This window comes from Myxocyprinus asiaticus, chromosome 19 (genome assembly GCF_019703515.2).
Source record: "Myxocyprinus asiaticus isolate MX2 ecotype Aquarium Trade chromosome 19, UBuf_Myxa_2, whole genome shotgun sequence".
NCBI lineage: Eukaryota > Metazoa > Chordata > Actinopteri > Cypriniformes > Catostomidae > Myxocyprinus > Myxocyprinus asiaticus.
Genome location: NC_059362.1, coordinates 680281 through 700606, shown reverse-complemented (window position 1 = coordinate 700606; position 20326 = coordinate 680281). Strand labels below are relative to the sequence as shown.

The window sequence follows — 20326 nt, the reverse complement described above, 5'->3', positions numbered from 1 at the left end:
AGCTCACACAGCTGATGTTATTTTTCATTTAGTAGTTAATTAAACATGTAAACTAACATGCTTTAGTTATGTTATAGTTACATGCTATTTTTTTATCATGTTTATAATTTGGTTTATTATTATAGTTCTGTTAGTTTTCTTATTTATTCTATTTATTTTCAAAAGGAAGACTTTTTTTTTTTTTTTTACACATACTTCCATTAAAAAAAATTGTTTCAAGTTTCAATTATAATAAATTGTTTGTTCAACCAAAAAAAGGGTCATTGTAACTGATAATAATAATTGTGTAATACTGTATACCGTGATATTTTCTGAGACGGTTATTGTTCAGTGAAAATCTCATACTATTGCAACCCTAATATATATATTTACATTCATACATTCATTTATTCTGCATTTTATAGTTCACTCCAATTTTATGACTGGATTCTGCAACTCTGTCCATGTTTTCCGCATCATGGAAATCATAGGGCCCTAAATGGGATTAATGCACCAAACACACTGTTTCCCCCTCGTTTTACTTTTTACTTTCCATTTGAGAATATTACCAGACTCGAGGGGTCACGTGACGCCATGCAACGAGCAGACGTGTGAGCAACGAGCTCTGCGCACTTTGCTAAATTTTTTATTATTTTCATGTTATAATCTGGTGAAATTTGATACACCCAGTTACACATTTGCTCTTTGATACAAAACATGGCAAAGAAGTCAAAATCCTCAGGCTCTGGAGACATTAAAAGTCACTTACAGTGCATCCGGAAAGGATTCATAGCGCTTCACTTTTTCCACATTTTGTTATGTTACAGCCTTATTCCAAAATGGATTAAATTCATTATTTTCCTCAAAATTCTACAAACAATACCCCATAATGACAACATGAAAGAAGTTTGTTTGAAATCTTTGCGAATTTATTAAAAATAAAAAACGGGAAAAATAAATAAATAAAAAAAAAATAAAAATCACACGTACATAAGTATTCACAGCCTTTGCTCAATACTTTGTTGAAGCACCTTTGGCACCAATTACAGCCTCAAGTCTTTTTGAGTATAATGCTACAAGCTTGGCACACCTATTTTTGGGCAGCTTCTCCCATTCTTCTTTGCAGGACCTCTCAAGCTCCATCAGGTTGGATGGGGTGCGTCGGTGCACAGCCATTTTCAGATCTCTCCAGAGATGTTCAATCGGGTTCAAGTCTGGGCTCTGGCTGGGCCACTCAAGGACATTCACAGAGTTGTCCTGGAGCCACTCCTTTGTTATCTTGGCTGTGTGCTTAGGGTCGTTGTCCTGTTGGAAGATGAACCTTCACCCCAATCTGAGGTCCAGAGCGCTCTGGACCAGGTTTTCATCAAGGATGTCTCTGTACATTGCTGCATTCATCTTTCCCTCGATCCCGACTAGTTTCCCAGTTCCTGCCGCTGAAAAACATCCCCACAGCATAATGCTGCCACCACCATGCTTCACTGTAGGGATGGTATTGGCCAGGTGATGAGCGGTGCCTGGTTTCCTCCAGCCATGACGCTTGCCATTCAGGCCAAACAGTTCAATCTTTGTTTCTCATGGTCTGAGAGTCCTTCAGGTGCCTTTTGGAACACTCCAGGCGGGCTGTCATGTGCCTTTTACTGAGGAGTGGCTTCCATCTGGCCACTCTACCATACAGGCCTGATTGGTGGAGTGCTGCAGAGATGGTTGTTCTTCTGGAAGGTTCTCCTCTCTCCACAGAGAAATGCTGGAGCTCTGTCAGAGTGACCATCGGGTTCTTGGTGACCTCCCTGACTAAGACCGTTCTCCCCCGATCGCTCAGTTTGGCCAGGCAGCCAGCTCTAGGAAGAGTCCTGGTGGTTCCAAACTTCTTCCATTTACGGATGATGGAGGCCACTGTGCTCATTGGGACCTTCAATGCTGCAGAAAGTTTTCTGTACCCTTCCCCAGATCTGTGCCTCGATACAATCCTGTCTCGGAGGTCTACAGACAATTCCTTGGACTTCATGGCTTGGTTTGTGCTCTGACATGCACTGTTAACTGTGGGACCTTATATAGTCAGGTGTGTGCCTTTCCAAATCATGTCCAATCAACTGAATTTACCACAGGTGGACTCCAATCAAGTTTTAGAAACATCTCAAAGATGATCAGTGGAAACAGGATGTACCTGAGCTCAATTTTGAGTGTCATTGCAAAGGCTGTGAATACTTATGTACATGTGATTTTTTTTCATTTTTTATTTTTAATAAATTTGCAAAGATTTCAAACAAACTTCTTTCACGTTGTCATTATGGGGTATTGTTTGTAGAATTTTGAGGAAAATAATGAATTTAATCCATTTTGGAATAAGGCTGTAACATAACAAAATGTGGAAAAAGTGAAGCGCTGTGAATCCTTTCCGGATACACTGTACGTGTTCAGGATGAAAGCTCCGACAGGCCTACAGACCGGGGACTCGATTTGGATGGCGCGGCGGGAGAAAGAATCCAGCGTCAGTTGTCCAACATGTCGGTGATGTTGACGAAGATTCTTGCTGACTTGGAGGATCTTGCTGTAATACGTCAATCGATTATGGCGATAGAAATAAAATTCTCTGAGCTAGTTACAAGAGTGACTGATGTTGAAAAACGAATCTATTTTCTGGAATCTTCAGAGAGGGAATTAACCACTAATCCATCCGCGACCAAAGTTGATTTGGAACATCTCCTTGAAAAGCTTGAAGATCTTGAGAATAGAAGCCGCAGGAATAACATTCGAATTGTTGGAATTCCTGAGCATGAGGAGGGCAGAGATGTGGTTAAATTCCTAGACGAGTTTTTCCCGAGTCTGCTCGACATAACAGGCCACAAGCTGGAAATCAAGCGAGCTCACAGAGTCCCAGCTCACAGATTTGCTGAGGGAGACAGGCCCTGACCGATTCTGGCCAGATTTCTGAGATCATCCAATAAAGATCTTGTGTTGCGCCAGGCGAGGAGTAAAGGGAAGCTTTCTTGAAAGAACCATAATATTTTCTTGTTCCCGGACTTTGTGAGTTCGACAAGAGAGAAACGCGATCAGTTCAAGGAATGTAAGAAACTCTTACATCGGCGAAAGATCTCGTTTGCTCTGATGTTTCCAGCCAAACTGAGAATAGAAACGAAGGTTGGTCGCAAAGAATTTATATGTCCCAATAAGGCAATGTCTTTTATCGAATCAATGGCTGAGTAAACCATTGGATATTTCTCATGTGAGTGGGTCGACTCACTGTACTTACTCTTGAGGAAGCTGGGCAACATTTTAGTTTTTTTGCGTTGGCTCCGCCGTGCGGCTGGAGCTTGTTTTGTGAATTACACTTTTCCTTAAAGAAACTTTTGCATTGAAGTTCCCAGACAGATTGAGAATAGACACTACGGATGACCACAAAATATTTACATGCTCACACAAAGGATGTCTTTTATAAAGTTGACGGATTATGTAAGTCATGGTATATAGTTTTATGCGGCCTCCGAGTGAACTGACTCGGTCACCCGGGGAACCGGGATGCCAGTTTTGTTTCTTTTTGTATTGGTTCCGCCTAGCGGTTGGAGCTTGTTCTATTGAATAACACTCCTTTGGAACAGCTGTTGATTCATCTGTTTGTTCTTCGTGCTTATTCCTCCTGCTGGCTGTAGTTTGTTTTGTTGAGTTTTTCACAGGACACTGGAATGATTACGTCATCCACTGAACTCATAACAGCTGGCTCACTGAACATTCGTTTATATCAGCTGGAATTTGTTTTGTGGAAGATCACACCTTTGAGACAGTTCTGTGAATGAATCTACACATTCTTTGTGTTCATTCTTCCTATTGACTGGGTTTATTTGACAAAGTATTTTCTGTTATGTAATTTTGCTTCACAAATTTGTGAGGCAAAATTGAGCAATCCGATGGCAAAGTTGTCGTGGGGGCTCGTGGGCATTCATGGACCTTTTGAGTTTAGAGGGATTTTCACCGGTTGGCACTTTCGTGCGCGGGGTTAATGCGCACGTTTTTCTTTTTTCTGTTTGTTTTGTTCAGGGAGATGTTCGGGGTTTGATTGTTTCACTAATGGGGAATGTGGTCTGTATAATTTTGTTTTTGACACACAATTTATTTTTTCTACTATATCAATATGTCAGTTGTTAATATGAGTGTACTATCTCTCTCCACATGGAATGTGAATGGGTTGGGGCACCCCATAAAAAGAAGGAAGGTTATTTCTTTTCTTAAACATAAGAAATATGATATAATGTTTTTTCAAGAAACACATCTCTCCCCACAGGAAGCAGAAAAATTTGGGAAGATATGGGGTGGACATATTTTTTTTAGTGCTGGCTCAAGTAAGAGCAAGGGAGTCTTTATATTGATTAATAAACATCTACAATTCAAATGTCTCAAACAGATTAAAGATAAATTATTGTTTTAGCTGAAATTCAAGGGCAAAGGTTGAATTTGGCTAATATTTACACACCTAACGCTGATGATCAGGGCTTTTTTATAGATCTTGAAGGGATGTTGCAAGCCGCTGGCACCCCTCATGATATAATATTGGGAGGAGACTTTAATCTTGTGATGGACTCAGTCCTTGATCATACTGAAGCAAAAGTGTGTAAACCCCCTAGAGCAACATTGACGCTTCACAGGATGTGTAAAAATCTTGGTCTTTTGGATATTTGGAGACTTTTGAACCCATCCGGTAGGGACTAGACATTTTTTTCCATCAGTCCATAAGATTTATTCTAGAATGGATTTTTTTTTTTTAATATCCAAATCCCTCATTTCATCTGTTGTTGATTGCTCAATTGGAAACATTTTAGTCTTGGATCACACCCTGGAGAGTTTAGAAGTGATGCCACATATAGAGAAAAAGAAATCACATAGTTGGCGCCTTAATGTGTCCCTTCCGCAAAATCCTGATTTCCAACAAATGTTAAAGACTGAAATCAGTGTTTATATGGAGACCAACTGGTCCTCATTATCCACTGTGGGCGTGGCTTGGGAGGTACTTAAAGCGGTTCTTAGGGGCCGGAACATACAGTATGCCTCATTCACCAAAAAATCCAAAGCACGAGAACTCGTAGAGTTGGAAGGAAATATTAAAAGTGCAGAGGAAGAGCTGAAGCGTTGTATGTCAGCTGTGGCCTCAGAGAATTGACCCGATTGAAATATAGATATAATACTATTTTGTCACGGAAGGTGGAGTTTTGGTTATTCAGGGCAAGACAGTCATACTTTGAGTCGGGGGACAAAGCAGGGAAGCTTTTGGCTAGATATATAAAGCAGAGAGAGTCTTTTTTTACCATTCCCTCAGTGAAATCTGCTGATGGTGAAATATTTACCTCAGCCATTGATATTAATATTGCTTTTAAAGAATTCTATATTGATCTTTATAGTTCCACGTCTTCATCTACTGATGAAGATATTAGAAACTTTGTGGAACCATTAGATCTTCCTAAACTGACGATTGAGCAAAAAAACTCTCTTGATTCTGAGATAACCTTGGAGGAGCTTGACAAGGTTATTAAGTCCCTACCTACTGGCAAGGCTCCGGGGCCAGATGGTTTTGCTGCAGAATTTTTTAGATCCTATGTTACAGAACTGGCTCCACTTTTGTTAGAAGTTTATACTGAATCATTAAAGAACGGAAAGCTTCCTCCAACCATGACACAAGCCCGGATCAGTCTGATTCTTAAAAAGGACAAAGATCCAAGCGAGTGTAAAAGTTAACGTCCAATCTCCTTGATCCAACTAGATGTAAAAATATTGTCAAAAATTTCGGCTAACCGATTAAGTAAGGTTATGACATCTCTTATACATATAGATCAGGTGGGGTTTATTCGGGGCCGCAGCTCTTCTGATAACATTAGGCATTTCATCAATATCATGTGGTCAGTAGTGAATGATCAGTCTCCGGTCGCTGCCATCTCACTTGACGCCGAAAAGGTGTTTGATATGGTAGAATGGGATTATCTTTTTAAGATTTTGGAAATGTATGGGTTCGGGAGTACATTTATTGGTTGGATTAAGTTACTTTATAGACACACTGTAGCAGCGGTAAAAACAAATGGATTAATTTCAAATTATTTTACTCTGGATAGGGGCACTCGGCAGGGCTGCCCTCTTTCCCCTTTATTGTTCTGTCTCACCCTGGAACCATTAGCAGCCGCGATAAGAAAGGAGGATGATTTTCCAGGGGTGGAGGCAGGAGGTGTAGCGCATAAGCTTCTGCTTTATGCAGATGTTATTTTATTATTTGTCTCTGAACCTACTAGATCTATGCCTTGCCTCCATAGAATTATTAATTCCTTTTCCAAGTTCTCTGGATACAAAGTCAACTGGTCTAAATCCGAAGCTTTGGCTTTGACAGCGTACTGTCCAGTAACAGCTTTTCAGCCGGGCGCCTTCCAATGGCCCAAACAGGGCATTAAATATTTGGGGATTTTATTCCCAGTAAATTTGTCTGATTTAGTTAGAGTTCATTTTTACCCTTTAATAAAAAGATTTTTGAGCGATGTGAGCAGGTGGGCTTCATTACATTTATCTATGATTGGGAAGGTTAATGTTATCAAAATGAATTGTATTCCAAAATTTAACTACCTGCTACAATCTCTCCCTGTAGCTGTCCCCCTCTCTTATTTCAAGCAATTTGATAGCATAGTGAAGTCCTTCATTTGGAATGGTAAACGTCCCAGATTGCATTTTAATAAGTTACATAGGCCGATAGACAAAGGTGGGTTAGGCCTACCCAAGATTTTGTTTTATTACTATGCGTTCAGTCTCAGTCATTTGGCTCATTGGTCACTTCCACCTGAGAGAGCCCCTCCCTGGTTTGTTATTGAACAGGCAGTTTTTGCCCCTATTTCGCCATTACAAAGCATCTCTATTAAACTAATCGGAAAAGTTAAGTTACACCCTGTTATTTCGCATTTACACTCGGTATGGACTAAAGTGTCCAGATTGTTTAAATTGGACACTTATTTAAATGTTGCCTCAAGTATATGGCAGAACCCATGATTATGTATTGGCAAGTCCCCTTTCTGCTGGCCAGAGTGGATTGTGAGGGGGGTTGCTACACTCGGTGACCTATATGAGAGTGGAGTGTTGAGATTGTTTGAAAACTTGGTCCAACATTTTGGGATCCCCAGACCTCAGTTTTATAGATATTTACAATTGCGCCACCTGCTTTGTACTATTTTTGGGAGTAGCACACTCCCCCCTAAAGGGGCAGATGCTTTGGGTAAGGGGATTGCGGCATTTGGAAAAGGTCATGAGGCATCAATGTACTACTCCCTGTTAATTCAGAGTATGGGGGACGGAGCCTTAACTTCTATTAAGAGATTATGGGAGAAAGATTTGAATTTGGTATTGGAGAATGGAGTGTGGACTAAGATTCTGAAAAATGTCAAGTCTGTATATAGAGATGCAAGGGTTCGCCTTATTCAGTTCAAGATTTTACATAGATTCTATTGGACCCCCTCTAGACTGTATAGGCTTGGTTTTAAAGACACACCTACCTGCTGGCAATGCCAGGATGGAGATATAACCCATGTTTTTTGGGGGTGTGTTGAGAACCAGGGGTTTTGGTTGAGAGTTCAGAATTTGTATGTAAGGTCTTGGGCACTCGGGTTTCATTTTGCCCCAGACTCTGTATTTTGGGAAATGGGGCAGAAATTAATGTGGAGAATAAACATGTGGAGGATTGGGTCCTGACCTGTGTTATGGTCGCCAGGCGGGTGATTTTGAGGGGTTGGAAGTCAGTTGGAGCACCCCCGTTTCAGGAGTGGTGCTCGGAGATGGGGAGAGTGGCGGCCTTAGAGGAGGGGTCTTATAGAAGACTGGGGAATCCGGATCTGTTTGTGGGAAAATGGGGTGGATATTTAGCATTCTTGGAGGGTTCTCGGGTGGAATAGTGGAGAGAGAGGGGTAATTGTCAGTGTGTTTGATTTTTATATTTGTGTATATATATATATATATATTACACATTTTTATTTTTATTTTTTATTATTATTATTTTTCTCTTTTTTCCTCTTTTAGTTGTTTGGTTTTTGTTTTTGTATTCTTTTATATGTGTTCATCTAAGACCACAGGGATGTTTGTTGAGGATTGGGGTGGGGTTGGGGAAGAGGAGGGGTGGTAGTGGATGTTAAAAGTTGATTTTGTGTATTTATAATTATATTTTGTTTTCCTGTGTTTTAATAAATAAAAATGTTAATCATAAAAAAAGAGAATATTACCAGACTCAATCTTTTTTCGTTATTATTATTATTTTTATTAAATGCATTTTAGTAAAAACCTGGTGACTTTAAAATTAGAGTTTAGGTAATATTTTAGAACTGAAGAACTGTTTACACACAAAAGCAGTTTATTTAGCACACCGAGGAGCCAGCTCCATTGACTTCCATTCAAACAGTAACACAGCAGATGTGTGCGGGATCTAGATATTGTTATCCATGAGTAACACAGCAGATGTGTGCGGGATCTAAATATTGTTGTCTATGAGTAATGCAGCAGATGTGTGCGGGATCTAGATATTGTTGAATATGAGTAACGCAGCAGATGTGTGCGGGATCTAGATATTGTTGAATATGAGTAACGCAGCAGATGTGTGCGGGATCTAGATATTGTTGAATATGAGTAATGCAGCAGATGTGTGCGGGATCTAAATATTGTTGTCTATGAGTAACGCAGCAGATGTGTGCGGGATCTAGATATTGTTCTCTATGAGTAATGCAGCAGATGTGTGCGGGATCTAGATATTGTTCTCTGAGTAACGCAGCAGATGTGTGCGGGATCTAGATATTGTTGTCTATGAGTAACGCAGCAGATGTGTGCGGGATCTAGATATTGTTGTCTATGAGTAACGCAGCAGATGTGTGCGGGATCTAGATATTGTTGTCTATGAGTAATGCAGCAGATGTGTGCGGGATCTAAATATTGTTGAATATGAGTAACGCAGCAGATGTGTGCGGGATCTAGATATTGTTGAATATGAGTAATGCAGCAGATGTGTGCGGGATCTAGATATTGTTGTCTATGAGTAATGCAGCAGATGTGTGCGGGATCTAAATATTGTTGTCTATGAGTAACGCAGCAGATGTGTGCGGGATCTAGATATTGTTCTCTATGAGTAATGCAGCAGATGTGTGCGGGATCTAGATATTGTTCTCTGAGTAACGCAGCAGATGTGTGCTGGATCTAGATATTGTTGTCTATGAGTAACGCAGCAGATGTGTGCGGGATCTAGATATTGTTGTCTATGAGTAACGCAGCAGATGTGTGCGGGATCTAAATATTGTTGTCTATGAGTAATGCAGCAGATGTGTGCGGGATCTAAATATTGTTGAATATGAGTAATGCAGCAGATGTGTGCGGGATCTAAATATTGTTGTCTATGAGTAACGCAGCAGATGTGTGCGGGATCTAAATATTGTTCTCTATGAGTAACGCAGCAGATGTGTGCGGGATCTAGATATTGTTGTCTATGAGTAACGCAGCAGATGTGTGCGGGATCTAAATATTGTTCTCTATGAGTAACGCAGCAGATGTGTGCGGGATCTAAATATTGTTCTCTATGAGTAACGCAGCAGATGTGTGCGGGATCTAAATATTGTTGTCTATGAGTAACGCAGCAGATGTGTGCGGGATCTAAATATTGTTCTCTATGAGTAACGCAGCAGATGTGTGCGGGATCTAAATATTGTTGTCTATGAGTAACGCAGCAGATGTGTGCGGGATCTAAATATTGTTGTCTATGAGTAACGCAGCAGATGTGTGCGGGATCTAAATATTGTTGTCTATGAGTAATGCAGCAGATGTGTGTGGGATCTAAATATTGTTCTCTATGAGTAATGCAGCAGATGTGTGCGGGATCTAGATATTGTTGTCTATGAGTAACGCAGCAGATGTGTGCGGGATCTAGATATTGTTCTCTATGAGTAATGCAGCAGATGTGTGCGGGATCTAGATATTGTTCTCTATGAGTAATGCAGCAGATGTGTGCGGGATCTAGATATTGTTGTCTATGAGTAATGCAGCAGATGTGTGCGGGATCTAGATATTGTTGTCTATGAGTAATGCAGCAGATGTGTGCGGGATCTAGATATTGTTGTCTATGAGTAACGCAGCAGATGTGTGCGGGATCTAGATATTGTTCTCTATGAGTAATGCAGCAGATGTGTGCAGGATCTAGATATTGTTCTCTATGAGTAATGCAGCAGATGTGTGCGGGATCTAAATATTGTTGTCTATGAGTAACGCAGCAGATGTGTGCGGGATCTAAATATTGTTCTCTATGAGTAATGCAGCAGATGTGTGTGGGATCTAAATATTGTTGAATATGAGTAACGCAGCAGATGTGTGCGGGATCTAAATATTGTTGAATATGAGTAATGCAGCAGATGTGTGCGGGATCTAAATATTGTTGAATATGAGTAATGCAGCAGATGTGTGCGGGATCTAAATATTGTTATCTATGAGTAATGCAGCAGATGTGTGTGGGATCTAGATATTGTTATCTATGAACTGGATCAAAGGCTCAACATGTGTGCAAAATTCACCATTTAATCACAGAATTCTGCTTGAACACAACAAGTCTGTTCATAAACCTAGTGTGCTGCCTACATAGTTTCTGGTCACCTAAAATGCCGCCCACACCTGTGATGACCACAAATACTATCTAGGAAAGCAGCTCACTAGGTTAGTGCAGTAAAGTTAGTTTTATATTTGACATTTGTGACTATACCCATTAAACTCTCCGTGCAAATCACATTTTCCAGCCAAATCAACTTGGAAATGCATGAACAGGTTTTCTTTGCCTAGCACAAAGCTGAATTTTAAAAAAAGATTTTTTTTTCATATAAATTTTATTAACCATATAAATCAATTAAACAATTTAACCATTTGACATTGACATCACAACAAATGTGAAATGTTCTTAAAAATATCCCTTTCACGACACAAGGCTCTGTTTGTGGAATTTACATTCTATATGTTTTCAAATAAATATAGTAGTGTAAATGTTTGTAATATTCTAATTCATTAAACTCAATTACCGTTTGACCTAGAGACATAAAACCAACTGTAAAACACTCGGTTATCAGATTCAGTTATCCTTATAAATGTATTAAACTCAATGACCATAGAATTATATATCTGTATAAAAAGTACTGAACATTTACTCCCAAAAACAAGTCTTGTGCTACATAAAGAATAATATTCTGAGTGTTTTACAGTTGGTTTGGCTTGGAAATGTGATTTACACGGAGAGTTTAATGGGTATTGTCACGAATGTCAAATATCAAACTAACTTTACCACACTCACTAGGTCTTGTGACACAGTCATCAAACATACAGAGCTGTAATGATGTATTATTACTGTTTAAGATCGATTTCACCGAACTGAAGGTCATCAACATCAGTCCAAAACATGCTGTACAATCTCTCATATGTGCTCAGATAAGCCGTTTTATTGGGTGAATTTCAAACTATAACGAGTGTGTTAGTGTGCGCATAAACACATGTAAACACAGACCGAACCACTCATAACACACCGGCCCAAAACTTCCATTTTAAGGAAATAGAAAGGCCAGAAAATGTGAAAATGTTTCCTTCCAAAGCATGAAAAATAAAAGGTGACATCCTTGTGATAACACAGAAAATAAACAACAGGCCCAATAACACAACCTGTGTGATTTACAGAGTGACATTAAACCTCATCGGTATAATACTGAAACAGAGAGTGTTAGAGAAACTCTCTGATCTCTACTCATGAAAAGTGTGCTGATATGAAACTCGTTTACCTTCCAGCAGTCTGGAGATGATGCTGTCGACGTTCAGCTCCCCCTCCGCCATTCTTCTTCTTCCTCGTATTTCATGGCAGATGGCAACAAAACTCGTGCATTACTGCCACCCTCTGTGATCATGAACCAGAGACTCTAACCATTACCTCCAGCCCAACAAGAGTCACCGCTTCAGCCAGCGCTGCGTGTTCAGCTCCTCGAGCTTTCGCTCGTAACCCTTCCTACACCAGAGGGAGGGGGAGAGGAAAATAAATAAATAAAAATGTACATATACATTCATACCCACACACTCCTATATGTTTTCTAGGGGTTTAATACTCTCATATCCTAATTATCCATATCATACCAATTAGGCCTGTACACTCCTATCTTCGGATTTAAAAGATTTTTTTTTTTTTTTTTTTTTTTAATAAAATATCTTATTCCCCATTTCTCCTCACCTCCTCCTCTACTAGAATTACTCTTTCCTCTGTATATCTTCCACAATGCATAATGCCATGTTCTACTGTTTCATTGATTCCACACCATTCACAAGCCCTGTTGGATGCTTGGATATGAATTGCATTGTCTTATTTAGCCCTGTATGCCCCAGTCTGAGTCTTGATAAAATATTTAACTCTCTTATATTTCTACCAGAATGCCTTCCTTTCCCCACTTTTGGCTGTATTGAATACAAATGTCTTCCTTTAGTTTCAGTATCCCAGTACTGCTGCCATCTTTGATACATTTCCTTTTTAACTATTGCTTTGATTTCTGATCTACTATATGATATATCCATTTCAACTTTTGTTTACTGTACTGCTTGTTTTGCCATCTTATTTGCTACCAGTGGCGATTTTAGGGGGTGGCCACCCCTGAAATCTCATTGGCCACCCTGTGGCCACCCCAGAACTGATTGGTTTTAGAACATCATGTTCATCAACACAAGAACGAAGACCCAATAGAAACGCCTGTCAATCAAAGATGACATCTCAGGTCATTTGTTGATTTAGAGCCACACTGACCCAGGGTCAGTTTTATATTTCTGACCATTATAGTAGTGATGGGACTGAAGATGTGTGAGCTGATCTTTGATCAGTAGGGGGAGGGGTAGGCCGCGGGTGGCCGGGCAGGTGCCGCAGGTCTCGGGCAGCGGGTGCCAGGTCTGGAGTATAATGGTCGGTCAGAAGCACGAAGCTGACACGAGCTAGCGTCTACCTCCAACTTCCAATGAGTTGACGACGTCGATTTGTGGTCAAAAAGAAAGCTGTTATTTGAGAGGTATGTTCATTTAATTTAACGTTTAATTTATCCCGAATTTCCATGTGAATGTGAATTTTTTTTTCATTGTTACAGTAGCTAGGTTAAAGAGTAAGCTAGACCCTACACCACATTCAGCATGTTATCTTTATATTGACATGAAATATGAAATGCCATGTTTTCTGATTTAATGACGGAGGTGTGTAAAGCATTTTACAGATGTATATGTTCAATAGCTAAAGTTATATATATGGCTAACCTGTGTGTGAAATGGAAGGGTTTGTGCTGTGACTGTACTTTAAATCTTTACATGAGTTATTTATGAGCTCTTTATGTGTATTATTGGTCAGTTAGACCAATAAAATCTTCAAAGTTTTTATACCCTATTTGACATTTTAAATATGCAGAGGCAGGGCAAATCGCACTTAAATGCCGCAAAGGATTTGACTAACTATTTTATTTGGTAATATTCAAAGTAATTGAAGCTATCAGAACATGTGGAAAATAAACCTGAGTAGACACTGTAAATAGAGTTTTGTTTTTTACTGTATTCAGAGCTCAATCTGCAATTTTGGGGTTTCCAGACAGACACCTATAAGCCCTCGTAGCCAATTTCACACACTGATTTGTACCCAATTTAACAATATTTCTGTTGGACAGTGCAGTTATAGCTAATAAATGAATGAATAATTGATTGAATGATTGATTGAATTGCACCTCAATCAGTTATCACCTGTACTTGTATCTTTTTATGATTATACACTATACCTGATGTTATACGAAGATTAATTCTCTACAATGAGAATAGCTCTTAAAAATGTGGAACTGACTTTTCCTAAACAATTACTGATTTAAAAATGGATATGTTAAAATAACCAGAGATTCCCAGAAACTGTAAAACTGTCAAATGTCAAAACAACAGTCTGATATTGAATACAAACAATTCAGTGAATGCTAACATGAGTTTAAGAATTCATTTATTCTACATGTGTAGATGATGAAGCAAAGCAATTCGATATTTACACATTTTGATCATGTGCCATTCATAAAGGTTCTCCCGGTATCGCCACCCCACACTAGGTCTGTGCCCCATTTTGGCCACCCCAGTAAAAATGTCCTGGATACGCCACTGTCTGCTACCTCATTCCCTTTCACACCCACATGTGCTGGAACCCACAAGAACTGTACTCTCACCCTTATTTGTTGCAACAAATATAATTCCTACTAAATCTTGTCTTGTGTCAGACTGTTGGGCATTGATACTTGAGAGAGCAGCACTGGAATCTGAACACACTACTACATCCTTTACACCTGATTCATTAATCCATCACAATTGCCATCATTTCCCCCATGAACACTGATAACTTATCTGATATCCTTACCTTTCTTGAAATTTGCAATTTTGGTATAACAAATGCTATACCTACTTGTCCACTACTTGGATTCTTTGATATTCTTCTTCTTCTTCTTTGGATTTATTGGCAGTTGGCAAACCAGCTTAGGTGCATTTCCACCACCTACTGGGATGGAGTGTGAGGCATTGATGAAGAAGGAAATTAAAAGATGGAAAAGATAGGGTGAAAAAAACCCTATTTGAAATCTAATTGTTTAATCTGAATATCATATTATTTCCCAAGGACTTGATGTTATATTCTTCTAATCAGACCTGTTGTCTTCTGACTGACACTAAGGTCTCTAAACTCCTCCTCTCCAACCACCCCACCACCTGTTCCCTTGACCCCATTCCTTCTCACCTTCTCCAGGGCATTTCTCCGTCCATCCTACCTGCACTCACACACATAATTAACACATCTCTACTTACAGGCACTTTTCCCACTACATTTAAGCAGGCTCGAGTAACCCCGCTGCTGAAGAAACCCGCACTTAATCCCACACAAATAGAACACTACAGACCAGTCCCTCTCATCCCATTCATGGCAAAAACACTTGAAAGGGCAGTTTTCAATCATCTCTCACAGAACAAGCTGCTGGATGACAATCAGTCAGGCTTCAAAAGTGGACACTACACCGAGACTGCCCTGCTGTCTGTCACTGAGTCGCTGAGATGGACGAAAGCTGAATCCAGATCATCAGTCCTGATTCTGCTGGACCTTTCTGCAGCCTTTGACACAGTCAACCATCAGATCTTACTTTCTACCCTCTCCTCGCTGGGCATCACATGAACTGTGCTTGACTGGTTTGATTCCTATCTCTCAGGTAGGTCCTTCAAGGTAGCCTGGAGAGGTGAGGTATCCAAGCCACATCAGCTACTTACTGGGGTACCTCAGGGATCAGTGCTTGGGCCACTTCTCTTCTCTATATACACAACATCACTGGGACCCATCATTCAGGCACATGGTTTCTTTTACCACTGCTACGCTGATGACACGCAACTCTACTTGTCTTTCCATCCCAACGACATCACAGTGACTGCTCGAATTTCTGCCTGCCTGGTGGACATCTCGGCCTGGATGAAGGAGCACCACCTGCAACTCAACCCAGCCATGACTGAACTCCTTGTTTTTCCAGCCAACCCTGCTGTTGAACACAACATCACCGTGCAGCTGGGTGCACCTACAGTAACGCCTTCCAAATCGGTCAGAAATCTAGGGGTAACCATCGACAACAAACCACATCTCAAAGACTGCATGATCATGTAGATTTACACTCTACAATATCAGGAAGATAAGACCCTTCCTCTCTGAACATGCCACACAACTGCTTGTCCAGTCACTTGTCATAACTAGACTGGACTACTGTAACGATCTCATTGCAGGCCTCCCGGCATGTGCAGTTAGACCCCTGCAAATGATCCAGAATGCAGCAGCACGTCTGATCTTTAATGAACCAAAGAGAGCACATGTTACACCACTCCTTGTCTCTCTCCACTGGCTGCCGGTTGATGCACATATCAAATTCAAGGCTCTGATGCTGGCATACAGAACAGTCACTGGGTCTGCTCCAGTGTACCTAAAATCATTTATGCAGAGCTACACGCCCATTAGAAGCCTGCGGTCGGCTAAGGAACATCGCCTTGTTGTACCAACACAAAGTGGCACCAAAACACTTTCCCGGACTTTCAGCTTCATCGTACCACGTTGGTGGAACAACCTTCCCAACACCATCCGTGAAGCTGACTCACTCTCTGTCTTCGAAAAACGACTAAAAACATCTGTTCCATGAGCACTTAACCAGTCATCAAAAAAAAAAAAAAAAAAAAAAATCCTGTTGCAATTTATTCTGTTCAGAATACTATTATGATGCTAGTGATACTTTGTAATACAGCACTTTTCATACCACTGTCTCCTAAGATGATTCGCTTATGTTTTCCTCTTTTGTAAGTCGCTTTGGATAAAAGCATCTGCCAAATGAATAAATGTAAATGTAAATGTATGTAGGTAATCTAATACAGCCTTAGTCACTTTTGAATTGTTATTCAATAAGTTCTGTAATGTTAAACTATGTATCCCTTTGGATATGGCTTAAACATCTTCTCTGAGCTGAGATCTTTCTTTGTAATAACCTATGCATTCTAACAGAGCATGTTCAATAGTTTCCGGTACTCCACAATTATTGCACAGTCCATTGTTATGCTTTCCTACCTTCTAGTGGTTAAAAAATAAAACTGCATGTGTCTAGTGGAAGAACATTGTTATGGTAATGATGTAAGTTGTGCTTCGGCTCTGCTCCTCTGAGTGGATGAATGTGGTTTGAGACACCAGTGTACACATCGTTACAGGACATCTTATCAGAGCGAATGGACAAATAAATAATAAAAGAAAGGAAAAGACAGATATCAGAAAACATGTAATCTGAACAGATAAGTGCCATATCTTTTGCTGTTGTTTTTTTCTTCTTTCAATTGACATATTCCTTTATTTAAATCACAATGAATTAAACAGTGCACAATATTAAAAACAACAACATGCATTTTAACATGACCTCAGATAACAATCTGGGATTAATCGCTATCACTGTCTCCCTCGCTGTATGCCTCATTTACATCCACACTAAATTTGTATTCTTGGTCGCAGCCCATGTAGGCATCACTCATGAAGTACAGTGTGTAGTTGTGCACACCCACAACAGGTGCCACAGAGTCGAGCTTCACTGTGGCCTTCTGTTGAATAGTCAGCCTCTTGATTGAGATGAGGCTGTTCGATTTGGGGTCTCCAATAACCACCCACCAGCCTTCTTCACGTTTCTGAGGGAATAGTGGTGCAATAACAGGTCCAGTAACGTCCTCTTCTCTTTCCAACTGCACTTGGATGACCACAGGACTTCTACTTTTGATGTCCTCTTTGTCAACCACTTCGTATGAGAGCTCAATTTTGGGATACCGGTTACAGAACCATGCCACATCAGCTATTTGTATATCTAAAAGCTGCAGCAGAGCAGTGCTGTCCATATCTTCCATCTCCATGATATCAAAAATGCTCTCCACACCCTTGTCTGTGCAGCACTTGATGTGTTCAGAAGTGAAGTGGGGTAGTTGCTTAAGGTGAGAGTCTTTGGACCACATGACTTGTGTAACCATCTGAGCCTGCTCCATGGCAGCCAGCGCTGGACTCAACAAGCCATTACTGGAGAGCAGGTCCACGCATGCCTTGATCAGTCGCCCAGACTTGCTGAGTATCTCTTCAGTATCTGACTGGAGCTCTGCACTCAGCTGCATGCAGGATAGATTAGCCTGAAGCAGCAGGTTGGTCTTCACATGAGGGTCAGTAAACTTGGGATTGTTCAGTTTATGAGGGACCTTCTGAGCCAGCTGCTGGAGCAGAGTGTCCTCATGGTGCCTGATGGGAATGTTTTTGTACTCCGCAGCATTGGAGATGATCTCAATGAGGCCGTGGATCTTTTTTTTTTTTTGGCATTCAGGGACACGCTGAACAACTCGATGGTTGTGTAGTTAATGTAGTAGTAGGCTGCGATCCTGCCCAGATTTAGCAGTGCCACGGCCATCTCATCCTCAATGCTGATACACTTGGACTGCTCCAGATCCTGCAGGGTGTTTTCCACCAGCTCAGACAGATGATCCGACAAGTGATGGTGAGACATCCCCTGCAGGTTGTAATAGTTGGGGTTCTGGGTCATGCGACGGTACAGAAATGTTCATGTCAGGTAATCCACGGCATCCTGTTTGTTCTCCACTGTCTTGGTGATGATCTCAGCATTTAAATGGTCATGGAGACAGGGGTCCAGGTGAGATTCGACAGGCAGAGGCTCATACAGGAACTTCTTAAAGAAGTCCTTTTTGTAGTGAGGCGAGTTTGACATCTTGATGGCACAAACACCAGCACTGGCTTGAATGGGGAGTGTTTCATGATGGCGTGATACACAGGTTTAGCCATGGACAGCAGACGAGTCTGTGTGTGACTCACATTGAAGCCCTGGATGTGAATCTCAAGAGGAGCTGGACTGATGTTGGGGTGGAAGTTGAAGGTGGTCGTGGTGCTGCAGCCGAGCCAGTGGGCCACATCTTTAGCATTGGACAGAAATGAGCTGAGGGCCATGATACGAATGGGCCGATCAATCTGAGATGAGATGTACCTCATCCTGGAGCAAATCACCTCCAACACAGGTCCATTGTCTCCTCCAATGAGATTAACCTCATCTACAATGAAGAGGCTAACATTCTGCACATTCTTCCTCTGTTTCCAATGGCGAGACAGAATGTCCCACTTGTCTAGGGTGCTGACGATGATGTCACCTTTACCCAGCAGCTTGAGGTCGGTGCTCGTCTCACCAGTAAGTAAGACAAACTTCTTATTCAAAGTGTCCTGGAACGTCTGGTGCCAGTCAATAAAAACCTGTTCAGCCAGTGCTTCCATGGGTGTGATGTACACACAGCAGCCCTCTGTGTTGTGTAGGAGCATCCTGAGAATGGCAAACTCTGCAAATATGGTCTTACCGCTGCCAGTAGGGGCACCAACAAAGACATTGCCATCCCTGTTGTACACTGCATTGAACACCTGGGTCTGGATAGGGCTGAAAAAAGGAAACTTCTGGTAAAGGCTCTCAAAGGCTGCCTTTCTCAGAGCAGACACCGGCAGAGGCTGCAGGTCCAGCAGCTCGGTGGGAGGAGGATACTTCTCTGGTAAGATCAGGTGACAGAATGAAACTGGCAGCTGCGTCTCACATGACAGCCAGCGGTCTGAAGCTATGCGAATAAAGTACTGTGGAGGCAGAGGCTCAAACATGAAGAAAGTGATCAGATGTTCATCCTGAGTGTACTTGGCCTTTAGGAGAAAGTACTCATGATGCAGGACTACCTCGCTGTCAACATCCTCCACTAAGATCCAGAAAGCCTCGGATGACCCATGTATCTTGTCATCCCACTGGAAATCTGGTGTGATGGTGAGTTCCACTTTCAGAGTGGAGTGAGTGATGGGCTGCAGGTGAACTGCCAGGTCCAGCTTGGGGAACTGATGGACATACTTATGGATGGTCTTCCCCATCTTTGGCATGAGGATCAACTCACCAAATTCATTATGGTTCAGATCGTAGAGACGTTCGAAGGGGAAGTTTTTCTTCTCTATCTTTTTGATGACCTCCTCTGGAAGCTTGCAAAACTGATGCAAAGGAGACATAGACTGCCACATCCTTTTGTCAATCATCTTGCAGAGGTTCAAAGTCTTGTCAGTAAGTTGGGCAAAGCCTCTACCCAGAACAATCTCAAAGATTGCCCTAATCTGCCTGCCAGCACTCTGTGTCACATAGACCATGTCAGCCATGAGGGCAAAGCCCTCCAGTTTGAGCTGAGAGATGTATGCCTGCAGCAGCACATTAATCATGAAAGTTGGTCGGCTTTTAGTGGTGTTCATTGCCGTAGCAATTTACGCTACCCTTTTGCTGTTGTTTTGACTTATTGGAAACATTGATGTTTTGAAATAAATAACATTACAAAAGTTAGGCAACGTTTGTTAACATTAGGCATAACAATTGCTAGTCTGATAAGGTCAAACGTTGTAAAGTTTTTATAAATGCAGGATATTCTGGCCAAATAGACCATGGTAGTAACTAATTTATAGATTGTCATTGTTACCAACCAGTGGTCAACATCATTTCAAGACTCACATGTTCTTGGCAAGCCCAGGACTAAATGATTTATGTATATAAATTATTGCTGTTATAAAGAAAAATACACACGTGTGCTAGCAATTGAAATGTTCCGCACCGATTACAGTATAATTATTGTATTTCACTACACACACAGATGTGTGATTACACAACTATACATAAACCATATCAATAAAATATCTTACTTGTTGAGTAAGAAAAAAGCCATCTCTGGGTCAATTTTAAATCCTTTA

The 20326-nt window shown here is 41.0% G+C and overlaps 1 protein-coding gene and 1 pseudogene across 1 annotated transcript in view; both read right to left on the bottom strand.

The window, feature by feature from the left end:
- Positions 1-11991, bottom strand: part of LOC127410281 (serine/threonine-protein phosphatase PP1-beta catalytic subunit-like) — a 43382-nt gene extending 31391 nt beyond the window's left edge. The window contains exon 1 of the mRNA XM_051645468.1: positions 11775-11991. Within this exon, the coding sequence (XP_051501428.1) occupies positions 11775-11826 (52 nt within the window). The 5' untranslated portion in view covers positions 11827-11991. The remainder of the gene's footprint in view (positions 1-11774) is intronic.
- Positions 11992-16974: 4983 nt separating this feature from the next.
- On the bottom strand, positions 16975-19837 carry LOC127410455 (U5 small nuclear ribonucleoprotein 200 kDa helicase-like; annotated as a pseudogene).
- Positions 19838-20326: the final 489 nt, after the last annotated feature.